The sequence below is a fragment of the Salminus brasiliensis genome, chromosome 12 (genome assembly GCF_030463535.1).
Source record: "Salminus brasiliensis chromosome 12, fSalBra1.hap2, whole genome shotgun sequence".
NCBI lineage: Eukaryota > Metazoa > Chordata > Actinopteri > Characiformes > Bryconidae > Salminus > Salminus brasiliensis.
Window position 1 is genome coordinate 31143557 of NC_132889.1, and position 15037 is coordinate 31158593.

The following is a 15037-nucleotide window of genomic DNA, read 5'->3' on the forward strand; positions in this document are numbered from 1 at the left end:
AACTAACTTTGCAGTAATGCCAACTGACAGCATTCAACAGTGTTGCCCCCCCCCCCCCTCTTTCAGGTGGGAGTAGGTCTGTGATATGTGGATGGGAAGATGGGGCTGCTGACCCTGATGCTGTTTCCGTCCGTTCTGGCAGAGGGCAGAAGCAGTGGACGTTTTGTATGAAAACTGCATCAGTAAGAGAAATTTTTGAAGAACATCCCTATCTTGTCAGGTGGATGAGTGGGTATGCTGGTTTCCTGGTTCAGCAATAGGGTGAATGGCATAAGACTGCATGTAGGCATGAGGGCAGTCAGCTAAGACATGTAAACCTGCACCCAGGGTCTATTAAGGATGGTGTCAGAATAAGATAAGATAATCCTTTATTACTCCCACAAAGGGGTAATTCACTGTCACAGCAGCAAAGGGATAGCAAGAGTCTGGGATTGTAGAGTCTGACTGCAGCAGGAAGGAACGACCTGTGATATCGCTCCTTTACACACTTGGGGTGAAGCAGCCTATCACTAAAGGAGCCCAGTGAATCATATATGGATACATTGAAAATAAGACTACCAGTCTCAGACAGATTTGACAAACATCAACAAAATACAAATGTGATGTATTTTTGTGTGTGTGGCTTTATTGTCATTATACTTGTACAGCCCAATGAAATTCAACTCCCAGCTTGAAAAGTGCATGGGCTGAGCCATACGACAGCAGCTCTGGAGCAGTTAGGGTTCAATGCCTTGCCAACAGTGGCACCTTAATATATCTAGGCATTTATTTCTCAATCCTATGATCAACAACACAGCACTCTGACCACAGCACTCTGTATCCAATAGACACATTGGGTCTGCAGTTTGTGCTTCTTTTCAGGGTGTAGATTAAAAACAGTCAAGAACTCGAGACAAAAAACAAGCATTTTACAAAAAACCATTTTATTTAAATTGTGTAGAAAGGCACCTAAAGTTTTTTTCTTTTTTTTTACAAATATGAAGAAACAGTAACTCCTCTCTCAGAGGAGGAAAGCTGAACGGAGTAGATGGAAGGTGAAATGGGCCAAATGCCTGGACTATTCTCACCAGCCGAAACGGGACACAAGCTTCTCCTGATCGCCAAGGTCTTTCTGCACCTTCTTCCTCATGTAAAAGATAGGGCAGTCTCGGCTATATGGAGAGATAAACAGAGAAATTCAGTAAAATATGCATGTATAACAATGCATATTGTGATCACTAAGCATTAAAACACATGTTCACCCACCTGGTACATAGCACATCTTCATGCAGCGACCCTTGGCAGCGCTGACACTGAGTCCACAGACGAGAGAACTTCTCCTCCAAAGTTGATAGATGAGCAATCTGAAGAATACACCCATATTTAGAGTCAAATTCCATGATTTTCCAATAAACAAACTGGCTGTTTGACATGTTTCTGATGGCATGTAGTTTACAGTATAGTGTTCTCTTTTTATATACATATATAAATATATAAACTGATTTGTGTCAATCAGCTAATAATCAAGCCCTTGATGGTGCAAGTCAGCTGTCCTATACAGTGACACAGCCTTCCTGGACCGGAAATACCTATTATTATCTCAAACATGCATAATTCATGAGGATGAGAATCAACACCCACATACCTCTTTCTGATAGAGCTCAGACTCTTTCTTCTTGCAGAAGTCACAAACAGCAGCTACAGGGAGAGAAAAATTGATTAGAGCAGAAAAGTATTAAAGCAGTAATGTATTAAGAGTAATTTTTTCCCCCACACAACATGCTTTATGCAGCCCACATCCCTCAGAAACCCCCTCTCTCAAACATACCATCCGTTTTGAGAACAGCTCTGCAGCCAATGCATGTGCTGCGTTTCTGGGCAAATGCCATGAGGCCACCCACCCTGGAGGTCAGAACAGTCTTACAGCGTGTGTGATCTCCCTCTGAAAAAAAACAGACGTCAAACAAAGCAGTTACACAATGACAGATATTTCGGCATTCATCACTAACTGAAATGAATAAATGTTCCTCAAAAGCTGGTGTTACAGATTCAACAGGCCTGTAGCCATTTCATCATGTATGAATGCTAGAATCAGCACATACTAAACATAGTAAATTGTTTGTTCAATTAAAGTATTAAAATAATAATGATAATAATAATAATAAAGCACAGACATGCATCTAAAACAGCACACATAAATGGAAATACAGCTTATTCGTCTTACAATGTCTTGTTGAATACTTATGATCACACAACAACTTTGTATCAACAAAACTGCAATTTGACAGTAAACAGGAAACTTTCAATAAAAGTCAACTTAAAAAGAACACAATATGAAGAGCATCTACCAGTATCACATTATATTCAAAACTTATAAAATAAGTATACATAAGTAAAATAAAATTAAGCTACAAGGTTTTAGATACTTTGAAAGTCTGTATGTGTACATACACACTCATGCACAGATGTTTACTTACTGAGCAACACACTCTCAGCCTTAGTCTCTCCCAATATGGGCTCAAAGATACGCATCAAAGGTTTAGACAGCTGCTGCTCCAGGTAGTACTGGGTGTCGATGGGGATGTTGTTTTCCAGCACATAAATGGGGTCCTAAACACAGACAAAAAAAGGCATTTTTTTGTTTTGTTTTGTTTTATTTCACATTAGAAAGTACAAAAGGAAAACATCCACCATAATAATAATAAAGAAAAAGTCAGATGTTGACTGATTCTTACTGACCATACTGACCTGTCTTTTAGAATAAAACAGCATAGTGCAGCACAGTCTTGTGCATTAAAATAAAGGAGATAATAATACTTTCTTATTCCTCATTTGAAAGGTTAGTTCACTTAAACTGTATCAACAATGATGAATCAATGGAAATTACTCAAACCATTTGTCTCCTACTCCTTTAAAGCTATCGCTTTAGAAATGTAGAACTGAAATAGGAGCTTATTGTCAACAATAAGGTCAGGCATGGAAACGCATCCCAAATACAGACTTGCACAGAAATACACAACCAACCTCTGACTTCATGTATGCTGCTACCCCTTTGGCTGCCTTGATGATGACGTATGGAACTCGATCTCCAAGATTAGGAGCGCTGCCTGCATCTCGCTTGCGCATCCTACACACACACACACACACACACACACACACACACACACACACACACACACACACACACACACACACACACACACACACACACACACACACACACACCAGACCTCTATTAAATATACAACAAAACATCAAACCATGATCTAATGAGCAATGATGACAAGGTAAGGTTAAAAACTGTTCTTCAGCAGGGGTCTAAGTTCTAAATGAGTTGTGGTCTGAATCTCATCAGTGCTAAAGCTGAGTTCACTTTCTCTAAAAATAACTATATGGGAACTCTGTGTGGATTCACTACAGTGGCAGAGAAAGCACACTGCAAAATCACAACTCAACAAGTGTTGTTTCCAGAATGACTAAAAGAGACTGGAACCCTAAGGCTGCACCCTACATCATATACTACCGCACTAAAAGTGTGTAAATGCTGTGCACCACCATTAGAAGTGCATTAATTAGCGTAGTATGTACAGTACAGAGGTTGGATTTGGGACATAGCCTGAGGTTATGCAATGCTGCATAGCTGCAACTGGAAAATAAAAAAAATAAATAAAAAAAACACAAACACGTTTTAATAGTCTCTAACTATGATTGCCATCATCATGCATGTGTGTGAGATGATTTGGTAAATGGACATGCAGAGACAAAAAAACACAACCCGAAAGCAAAGATGACCTATTTAATTCATATATTTTAAAGCACTGTGCGACACAGATTTCATTTTGCTCACTGCAAACATGGAAAAAAGTTAGGAAGTAAAGGCAAGTGGTGTTTTTTAAATGGCTTTTTGATTGAGTGTTTTTGCAGCTCATTTTTAATTTGTAGTGCATTGGGTTTTCTTGACACTGTAATTCACCTACTCACTAACAGCACTGAATGTACATTCAAAACACACACCTTTCAGCCAGTTCAACGTGGGCCTGTTTGCCTGCATACTCCTGCGCTGTGCGTGTCAGTTCCTTAGTAATCACAAGCTGACTGATGTCAATCCGGTTACATAGGAGGTCTGAGATCACCTCTTTCGCATGACCCACAGCTCCATCAGGGTCTCTACAAACACACACACACACACATACATATATATATATATATAGGTATAACAGTTTGTGCGCCTCATTGGAAAACTCCTGAATGCCTAGCTCTGTGGTTTATAAGGGTGTGTACCTGTCTATCAGGATCTTTTGAAGGCATGTGTTGATGAGGTTGGCCACTAGGGGGCAATTGTCTCGTCTAACGGTCTCTATTCCCTTACAGTCCATTTTATCATGATGCTCTGCACTGGACGAGAAATACAGTCCAGCATACCTCTTCTTATTGATCAGTAGATATGGGTGGTACACCTGAAAGACAGGAAACAAATGTAATATAAACTCAGGAAGTGTGTGCTTGTGTATGTGTGTGTATCTTTTTTTGCCAGCAGCATTACCTTCTCAAACTCCAGTTTGATTGGTGGAACAAAGTGGGAAGACACCCATTCAGCTGCCTCCTTTCCCACGGTCATGGCCTCCTGCACGGTGTCCATACCCAGTTTCACCATAACAGAGTCAGTGTCTCCATAGATGACCTAACACACACACACACACACACACACACACACACACACACACACACACACACACACACACACACACACACACACACACACACACGGTATGAAAGTCTGGAACGCACCTACAATTCATGTCTATGGAGAACAGCAAAGTCTGCTTTTACAGAACTTCTCTTGTCCACAATCACGTTTATGTACGTCACCTACATCAGTGACTGCTGCGTGGGTGTGTCTTACTTACTTTGGCATCAGCCTGATAGCCGTTAGCGATGGTGTACTTGGATTCCACAAGCTGTTTGGTCTGTTCAATCATCTGCCTGCCAAAGCCAGTCACACTCTACAGACACACACCCACACACAATTAGTCAGTTATATATCCTGTGTCCTAGAGGGTTGCAAAACTACTCATTTATATTAGTCACCTTAGTCGTTAAAAAACAGCATTGCGAGACAATTACTTTAACAGCAAGAGTTTCCTCCTGGCTCCCATTAAAAATCAATCAAGAGCAAATAAGACAGGCGCTTCCAGAATCCAATCTAACCATGTTCTAATCATCTGCAGCTGATTTAAATTTTAGACATTTTAATTAGTAATAAATGTGTGGGTTTGTCCAATCTTTATCCTTGCAAGAAAATTGTTACTGTTAAAAAATTGTTCATTTCCTTTTGTCAAACGATTTAAAGCCATTATCAGATTGTGTTTAGTTATATTTCCTCTATGTCGATACTGTTTAAGTGAAGATTAAATGTCCACATGTTTAAATGATTTTTTCCACATGACTATATTGTTTAGATGTCTGGGTATTATGAAAAGCACTGTGTAGTTTGTAATAAATATAGAACTGGATATTATCTTGTACATTTTGTAGTATTCCCTTGCTAATGATATGGAGCCTCAAATTAAGTAAAATCCAAGATGACCTATTCACTAGGGTTGTGTATTGTGTACACACCATCATCTGCATAAAATCTGAGTAAAAGAAAGGTTGAATTTTTTATCCAATAAGAACAGTGAGATCTGAAGTCAACACTACTACTACACTGTACAACACTGTTGTCTAGCGGGATTTAAACAACATAAAATGAACCACTGTCTGCCACCAACTTTCATATGTAATTTAGGAATTAAAAACTGATAAAACATTATATTGTGATACTTTGATATCAATATTTTCTTACACCTCTAACTGAACTGAACCTTTAACTGAAATATATAAGATCCTGTAGGTTACCAGGTAGTATGTTAAATAACATACACCCAAAACAAAGATAAACTGAGTCAATCAAAGAATCAGGTATGATTTCATCTTAGACGAACATCAGCCACAATAAATACATTAATAGCAGTTTGTCCACCTGGTATTTCTGCAGCAGGTTAATGTAACAGATTATGAGCAATCTCATTATTTTTTTTATTTACTTCCTGTGAAATTACAACAATTTATTTAAAAACATAGACGTATTCAGTAAAAAAGGTTTCACTCAGGTGTGAGGACTGAAGCTAACCTGTGAGATCTCCAGGCAGGGCAGTTTGCCCACCTGTGCCCCAGTGAAACCATACACTGAGTTTGCACTGATCTTCAGAGCTAGCTGCCTGCCGTCCAGAACCTGCTTCTTAAAAGGGTCCGTCTCCTTCTTCAGCTCAGCCTTCGCCCTAAAAGCACATGCAACACAGGTGAGCGTTCGCATCAATAATTCCTTGTCCTTGGGATTCAAGGACTGCATTTTTGTCTTTATCCTGCTGTGTAATACACCTGACCCAGCTTATTTTTATACAATCATACAAGCCCTTCTTTTAAAGTTCAGGTTCCTATGACTGGGAATAAATGTGATTTATAAATTAAACATTTCCAACCACACATGATTTAATGGACTTATGACTCATGAGCTACAGGACCAAAAGAAAGTAAACAAAGCAATTTCCAAAACACTCTGGGTACCATCTACACCAATGTAAGGGCATGAGACAATCTGATGAACTGACGATTTGAATGTGAAAGACCAGCAGACATCAATTGCTAATTTTTGCAGTGCTTCTGCATGATCTGAATGTTCACGAACGTCAGTCCTGCCCTATTTCACTTTTGTTTTGCTTTGTGGTGATGTGAAACGAGCATTCTCTTACCTCTTCCTGGCACTCAGCAGGTTTTCCAGGATCTCAGGCAGAAGGCCCTTCCTCACTGAGCTTTTAACAAACAGATCTCCTGTAGGAGTCTTTATGAAGTTTTCTGCGGTAAGACTGCACACACATGGAAGCGCTCATCAGTAACCAAACACAAACATGATGAGTGTTCCTCAAAGCCTGGCTTTCTTATGCACAAGATTCTACAATCAAAACCAAACTGAACACACCAGTACTTACCCCAGTTTGTCTGCCTGGCCTTTCTGCAGCAGGGTAGTGTAACACAGATTATGAGCCATCATAATTGATGGATACAGGGAGGAGAAATCCAGTGTGGCTATGGGAACGCTGTAATATCTGGTTCACACAAATTTATAATTTATAATTACAATGGGTTAATTAACAGATAACCAAAGAATAGATTCAAGTAAAATGAATAAAATAATAAAATGGGCAACACACTAGATACCCACCCTTTCTCTGGCTCAATAACAGTGGCACCTGTGTAATCTTCACCTCCCTCAGTCTTTACTACTGGCATTACCAGGTCCTGCTTCATAGCCTAGACAAACACAAGTACACCCAAACATCGCTTAAAACAAATGCGAACAGCTCCCTTATGTACTTGACTTGGATATATGGGGGAGAACTGAACTTTGTCTGGGAGACTTCACATACCTGTCGCAGGAGCTGGGACACTACTTTAATCTGCTGGCCACGGGACAGCAGGTAGGTCAAAGGCACGCCGGTCACTCTGGCCATTTCCATGTAGTTAATTACACACATTAGCTTCTGCAGCAAACGCAAGGGCAGGTAGGCATCCTTCAGACAGTACACTGCCAAACGGCGCCTCGTCTGTTCATTGCCATTCTGTAGAAAATACAGAGGATGATCATATTAATTGATGACTTTTCACCTCATACTTTGTGTAGCTACCAAGTAATGGATAGTAGCTTATGAACTGAAAGTTCAGACGTTTTTCCTTCTCCTGTAATGCTGCCATGTTGGAGATACAAGGTTTATGCGAGGCAGCGATGTTTCGTTTAATGAGTAAAACTTATCTTATCTCCATGTACAACATTAAAAACTGGTGTTGGTGTAACATCTATCCACATGACAGTGCAACATTAAAACCTTGAACAAACAGGGCATCAGTAAATAAAATATAAGGACTTAACAGCTCAACTTTTCCAGGATCTCACTAATATTTCCAGCAATTTTTTATTTTCAGAGGTTTCCATGGCTGAAGAAATATGAGAACCCTGTGTTTCCTTAAACTCTGACTGACTGTAAGGGTCACAGAAAGATTGTGTACCTGAAGGTCAGTGATAATGGAGTGTTGAACATCCTCTTTCTGCTCCTGCAGGAAGTGGAAACTGACTGCATTGAGTGTGTATGAGCGCAGTTTATAATCCCTCAAGAGTACCTGCAGAAGAAAGCATATTACATTGCGGTTTATAGGTTGTTTGCATCCTTTTATATGTTATATTACAGCAAACATTTTTGTGCAAAAGAACAAGTTCAGATGGTTTCTTTTTTTCTTACCTGCAAAAGATCAAACTGCACTCTTCCCTCCATGTTGACAGTTTTGTTTTCTCTGCGGCCCATCTGTTTGCTCTGGAAGCTGGAGTCCTTCAGAACAGACTTAATGCCTCTCACCCGACCCAGATAGGGAAACAGATTCACCTACACAGACAAACAATTATTTTTATATATATTACAGCAGTAGTTCCCAAGCCTGGTCCTGTAATTTCCTGGAAACAAAGCAGGGCATCCTACAGCTCCAGGGTTAGGGACGACTGTATTACAGCATGTGTAACAAAACATGCACACAGCATACGTACCTTCAGAGCAGCAGCTCTGTTGAGTAAATACGGCAGGTCAAAGTTTTGAATATTGTAGCCTGTGATGATATCAGGATCCACGGTCCTCACAAACTCTGCCCAACTCTGAAAACATGCATATAATCATCAGTTCATCGCATATCAAATCATCAAGTGATGGTTCATGGGATCAACACAACAAAAAGAATTATATTCACATGCACAACGAGTTAACATGTGCTGAGTTCTTAAATAAAGAAAAATTAAAGTGGCTGTGTGCATGTGAGCTGGAGAGGTGCTTATGGTCTAAACGTTCTCTGCATACCTGGAGTAGCAGTTTCTCTTGAGTAAAGCAGAGGATCTGAGAGCCCACTATGCTAGCACAGCTCTGCAAGGTGAAAACAGTGCGGATAAAGGGCTCCTTCTCTCCCTGGCGCTGCACCATGGAGGCAATCTGAATCACTGGGTCAACCTCAGCCTCTGGAAACACACCTACGACACACAAACAAACCTGAGTCTTTACACTATGCCCCATAGCAGTCTAGGAAAATATCCTAAAACTTTACAGGATGAAAGGTGGGTCTGACTGAATGCACAGTGACACACACTCACCTTTTCTGCCAGCACACTCGATGTCAAAGCTGAGAACCCTAAGAGGAGCAATTCTCTGCCAATCTCCCTCCGCTGGGTGGCTGATCAAATCGGTCCATCCCACATCAACCTCATACTGACACAGAGAAACCTAACAGAGAAAGAAACTGCATTAATGTCTCTGATGTCTGCACAACAGAGACAGACACAAAGGCCAAGGGTGGTGTATGTAGGTGTATGTACCAGTATAAGGTGAGGTACATAAGGCTGAGGTTTAACATATTTAATACAATGTAGGTAGTTAGACACAGACCCTTTTACTCTTCCTAATGGAAATGATGACCTTTTATTTGAGATTACAGAAAGGGAAAGAAATAAAGTACTGGATGAAGTGGTCAAAGTTTGTAGCCCATTTGTCTTCAAATTAAGGATTCTGAACTAAATGTGTGTATTTTATCCACATATTTCCAGGATACATGAGAACCCTGTGTACCCCTAAACTCTGACTGACTGTATGGGTCACACGGCAAGATTGTATACCTGAAGGGTCAATGATAATGGAGTGTTTGATCAGCTAGAGTCTGTGTTTACTACTTCTCAATGGAAATGTATGGAATGTATCTTTTTTCACACCTTCACATACAACCGTATATAACGACAACTATTACCTTTCCTGGGTAGCGGGAGTCTGTGTCTCCAGTTCTCTCCTCCCTTAATTTGTATTTCCCTTTAGGCAACTCAATCCAACAGCAGCCCACCACATCACTGTCCACCATAAACCTAATTCCCACAAACACATGCATGTAACATTAATCAAATACTTCACTTATAAAGAACAATAAGTCTGATTAATTATTGGATAAAAATCCAGCACTGTTTTCACACAGCATAAATGACATGGATCATACTACACATTACAGAAAGGGCCGGTATATACTGGACACATGACATGAAATCAAGGCCTCTGCTGTGAAAAATAATGTAAGGCATTCATTTCTATAGTGTTAGGTTTAGTAGAAGTCTAATCAAGATCAATGCACTGATTTATATCTAAAGGATTACTCCTTATGCTCCAAATATAAGTAAACAGTAACAGTATACACAATTATACGATCCCAAAACTTTGCTCAGGTGAGCCCCACACACAACCTGTACCTGATCTCAAAGTCGATGTTGGCCTCATAGGCAGAGTAGCTCTGCACAGAGAAATTTGCAAACTTAAAGCCCTGCTCCAGGATGCGTTTTGCCGGGGCAACCAGACGAGGCATTGCCATGGTAATCCGCAGAAAGTCTAAAGGGCGGCTTCCATGGTAACCATACATACCTCAAATAAAAGCAAAAAATACTTTTTCAATAAGCCAAACATATACATTAGTAAATATATATACACAAACATGCATCACACACATATCTATATATCTCAGATATAAGACTCACTCTCTTTGCGGGTCATGTCCACTGCCAACACAGTGACTGATATGTTGTCTTTATTGGAGCGCATATCCTTCAACACTGCAGAGTTCAGTTCTTTTTGAAACTCAACCAGGTGAGAAGTAGTGAAGCCTGAAAGAAAGAAAAACAACATGTATTTACATCTAATAATCAAAACAGAAATCTGTGTGCACAGATCACACTTAATATTTAGCTCCCATATTCCACAAAAGTAAGCAGAAAATCTCTCAGATTCTGACAGAACATGCACAAGCCTAAACTGTAATGATGGAAGGTTATTACTGAAAGTGTGTGTGGTTGTGGCTCACCAGCTGGAGCAGGGACGTAGAAGTAGGGTGCAAAGCCGTGCACATGACAGCAAACACTGTTCCCAGTATCGGTCACTCCAAACATTCTGACCACAGGAACTTTCCCCTGGACCTGTCCTGGCATCCCAGCTACTGCAGAGCCTACACACATGCACACACAATGTCAGAAAGAATAGAACAGAACTGGGAAAACAGTAGACTGGTCGTTGTTTTCTCACTACTGTACCCAGGTAATAGTCCAAGTCTATTTGCTGGAAGATGAGTGTGTCTTTGTCAGGCTGGAGAGCAGCAGCTACAGGACGCCGCCAGCGAGGGTTCAGATCAGCAGAGAATAAATCACCTGAACAAAAGTATACAGGGTCAAAAAAGGTCGGCATTTATTTGCCAACATAAATCACACTCTCTCAGACAGACCAAAGAGGTATTTTATATTAATGCAGGATTTCTCAGTTAGATATCTTAGGTGCCAAATCTTGCCTGTACAACAGGAGAGGAGCTGACAGACATCCTTACTGGACAGTCCTGACCTTTGGGCTTAAGTTATCTGTATAACTAAGAAATCCTGCTATGTACAGTGTAGATACAACACAAAACATTCAAGAAAAAACATTCACCATTTGTGTCAGACACACATGGAATTTGGCTTCAGCCTTTAACCTATTCATACAGTGAACACACACATTCACACAGTGACTAAGCACACGTGCCCAGAGCAGTGGGCAACTCTTGCTGTGGCGCCCGGGGAATAGAGAGGGTGAAAGACCTTGCTCAAGGGCCCATCCATGGCAGCTTGCTGAGCCCAGGTATCGAACCCTCAACCCATGAGCTCTAAACGTTGAGCCCCCGCTGCCCTTGTGCCCCATACCACTTAACGCTGAAACACTAAACACAGCACAGTGACTCCATAATGGAGTGACTGTAAAGAAGGACTAGTTTGGGAAAAGACAACACCGACAGCACCACTTACCCACTGGTATGACATCATGACCTGCCTGCCCCTCCCCCGACTCCGCCTCCATCTCCATTTCATCAAGTAAAGCAAGCTCCTCCTCAAAATGGGAAGGACCATCGTCCCAATCTGCACTCATTTTGCCTTTCTTAGTCTGGGAGGCTCCACCCAGCATAGGCCCACCATTCCGCTTCTTCCCATCCATCCTCAGCACCTACAGTAGAAATACACAAACAGATCAACCAGGTCAACACTGCTCATTTACCACGCAGCTCTTTCACACAAATGCAAACAAAAACATCCCTGTATCAGATCTCTGATATCAGAGTGGAGCACCACTCTGTACAATATTTACTTAGAATAGATATAGGTGGGCAACATCACGGACCACCTGCATTTTGTGTTAAAGAACACAAACAGTTTCAGACTAGACCAAAGGCATTGTACTTAGCTGGACTGTATTTCTGATGACTGCACTACTGGGGGTGTTGTGTTGTGTTATTACAGTATATTTGTATTGATCACTTTATACATACACTGTACAGACAACAGTGACTGTTCTCAAGCATGCAAGGATCAGCCCATTTAACGTCTACAGCCCAGCTACAAAAGTGATGGGACTTGAGAACTTGGTGATTCAGGACTTGAGGAAAGAAAACTAAGTCTATTTTTAGGCGTTTTCACACTTTTATATTCATGTCAGCAGTGTGAAGAGGTTTCCAGACATTATATTACTGTACAACAGATTTAAGAGACCCAAGCAGACCCAAGATCACTTGTTTTTTCGTAGCTCCTCAGACAGTAGAGGAAACTGTCATTAATACAAAGTGAAAGCAGGAATATTAGCTAGCTTAGTCTATTTTTCTGCATGTTAGTATATTAAAACAATCTGTAAAACCCTCAGAAAGACCTCAAAAAGTAGAATAACTGAAGTCTGAAAGTCGCTGTAAACACCACATTACTCATATGTTAAATATGAATGTCAATCATAACTGAGCTAGCTACTAAGTTTACTGCAGCAGGTCCGCACAAAGGTCCTACACAGAGCTACAGGAGCAGTTTCAGAATATACAGCTAATATCCAAACTGGAAAATACACCCCTGTAAAGTCCAATTCATCGGTAGCTGCGACCTAAAGCACAACAACAAACTCGACAAACAGGTCAGTCCATCAGTTAGCTAGCTAGCTTTAGCCCAACCCAATGCTAGCTAACACTCTGCCAAAGCTGGTCTCTCCGCAGGTAGCATGCTAACTAGCTGATCTGCACACAATCAAACCGCAGAGCGCAGAGATCGGTTAGACGTGTCTGTGCTGAAGCTCGTACGTTTCAGATATATAATAATGTGTAGCTGCTCCTTTATCCAGCCCGAATCTCCCGCCACTCCGGTCGCATTCACGCACTGAACGTTCCTCCGGTCAGAACCAGCGCGCGAGTTCCGTTTTCCCGGCAAATTTGCGAGAAAGGGGGCGCTAACGGTGATTGGCTCAAATCTGACAGCGGTGCAAAATAAAAGTTCTTTAATAAAAGTAAGTTCACATAAAGACAAACGCTATATTTAAATAAATCACGCTCAAGTAAAAGTAGCATTAGTACGCAATATAATATTTATTTTAAAAAGGGAGCACGAATAGACGTGGACAGTATTATTGAAGCTGGCACTACTAGGGCTGTTTTCTGAAGCTCATTAAACCTCACTAACTATTCCGATACATGTCGTGGCATCATATAAATACTAAAATGAATTTACACAGGAACTGTAACCGAAGAAGAGGGAAAAAAGGAACTAAATTTTGTTCCTCATATAAAGCATGACTTTTAATGTCATTTTTTAAAACTGCAACACTGCCATATTACACCTCATTGTATTGTTCTCTAAGATTTCTTTCCTCTAAGGCTGGACAACATGACAATATTTATTATTATTATTATTATTATTATTATTATTATATTAATAATAATAAAATATATGAATAGAAAAGAAAGTATTACTATTTGTGATTATTATTATTATTATTGTTGTTGTTGTTGTTGTTGTTGTTGTTGTTATTATTAGTAGTAGTAGTCATTTTTAGGAATTTTTAATTTTAGTAATTTTAGTAGTAGTGGTAGTAGTAATAATGCAGTGCAGACCAGTGTGGGAAATGCAGAATAAGTATAATTGATTTTCATCATTTCTGATTCTTTTTTTTTATGTTTTTGATGTCCTTCATAAATCAGTCTGTCAATCAATTGTGGCATCTTTGTAATGTTATATTGTATTCATGCAATATTCCACCCTCACTTCCCTCAAAACATAGGCTACTTGAGTAAAATGACCCTTACAGGTAAAACTTGAGTAACACACATGTGGTTTTCAACTATTTCACAAGTGATCATTTATGGCATTTTGCCAGGGGAGACTCTAATTAAAGACATTTGTTTTAATTAATGACCTTTGTTACCTTTGTTAATACATTTAAACATATGAGCATTTGATCTTCATTTGGACAATACAGATAAATTAGGTCACATTAATACATAAAACTGAACAAAAATAAACAAAAATTGTAAACATGTATATTAAATGAATAAATATAGATGTATAATAATAAATAAATGTCATTAATATAAATGCAGTTTTTCTGTGAGGAAAATGTCACAACACCCCCACATTTGTTTCTACTTCAAATGTCTAAAATTAGAATCAGCTGCAGATGATTAGAACACCATTAGAGGGGTTTTAGATGAGCTTTATTTACATCTCAGACATTTTGTTTAGTTGCTCTTGTTTAGTTCAGTTCAATAAAGTGAGTGTCATTACCATGGTGAGATCCTAAAAGCTTCCTGAGGCCTTCAGACAGAAGCTTGTATATGTCTGGGAAGGGATTTTACAAAATGCTAAATAATTTACAATTTGCAATAACTGCCAACATGGCCAGGTCAGGTCAGCAGACCACAACACTCCTAAAATGCCATCACAGGATATACAGGTAGTTGCTGAAGTCAAAGTACAGCATTTACCTTCAGAAAGAGACCACAGATGTTTGATTTGCATAGGAGATACAAGGAGGAAACCTTTGCGCTCAAAATAGTTTTCCAGAGAACACCTTTGGACACAGTAACAGAAGACATAACATTTAGGCACAAGAACTCATATCAACAGTGA

General features: G+C 39.9%; 1 protein-coding gene across 2 annotated transcripts; it reads right to left on the minus strand.

Annotated features, from left to right (window-relative positions):
• Positions 1-926: 926 nt before the first annotated feature.
• pold1 (polymerase (DNA directed), delta 1, catalytic subunit) lies at positions 927-14964 on the minus strand. 2 transcript variants are annotated; one of them, XM_072693251.1, is made up of 27 exons: positions 14893-14964; positions 11909-12104; positions 11168-11281; positions 10942-11082; positions 10619-10744; positions 10337-10505; positions 9850-9961; positions 9203-9332; positions 8916-9082; positions 8612-8716; positions 8313-8453; positions 8083-8193; positions 7446-7637; positions 7241-7329; positions 7008-7124; positions 6771-6884; positions 6152-6299; positions 4887-4982; positions 4523-4660; positions 4261-4436; positions 3994-4146; positions 3004-3106; positions 2457-2589; positions 1808-1921; positions 1625-1677; positions 1246-1343; positions 927-1151 (listed from the first exon to the last, which is right to left on the minus strand). In XM_072693251.1, the coding sequence occupies exons 2-27, from the start codon at positions 12093-12095 to the stop codon at positions 1064-1066; spliced, it is 3315 nt and encodes a 1104-aa protein (XP_072549352.1). In that variant the 5' UTR covers positions 12096-12104; positions 14893-14964; the 3' UTR covers positions 927-1063. The 2 variants fall into 2 exon arrangements, with proteins under 2 accessions (XP_072549352.1, XP_072549351.1); XM_072693250.1 differs by lacking the exon at positions 14893-14964 and adding an exon at positions 13216-13326.
• Between the last annotated feature and the right edge of the window lie 73 nt (positions 14965-15037).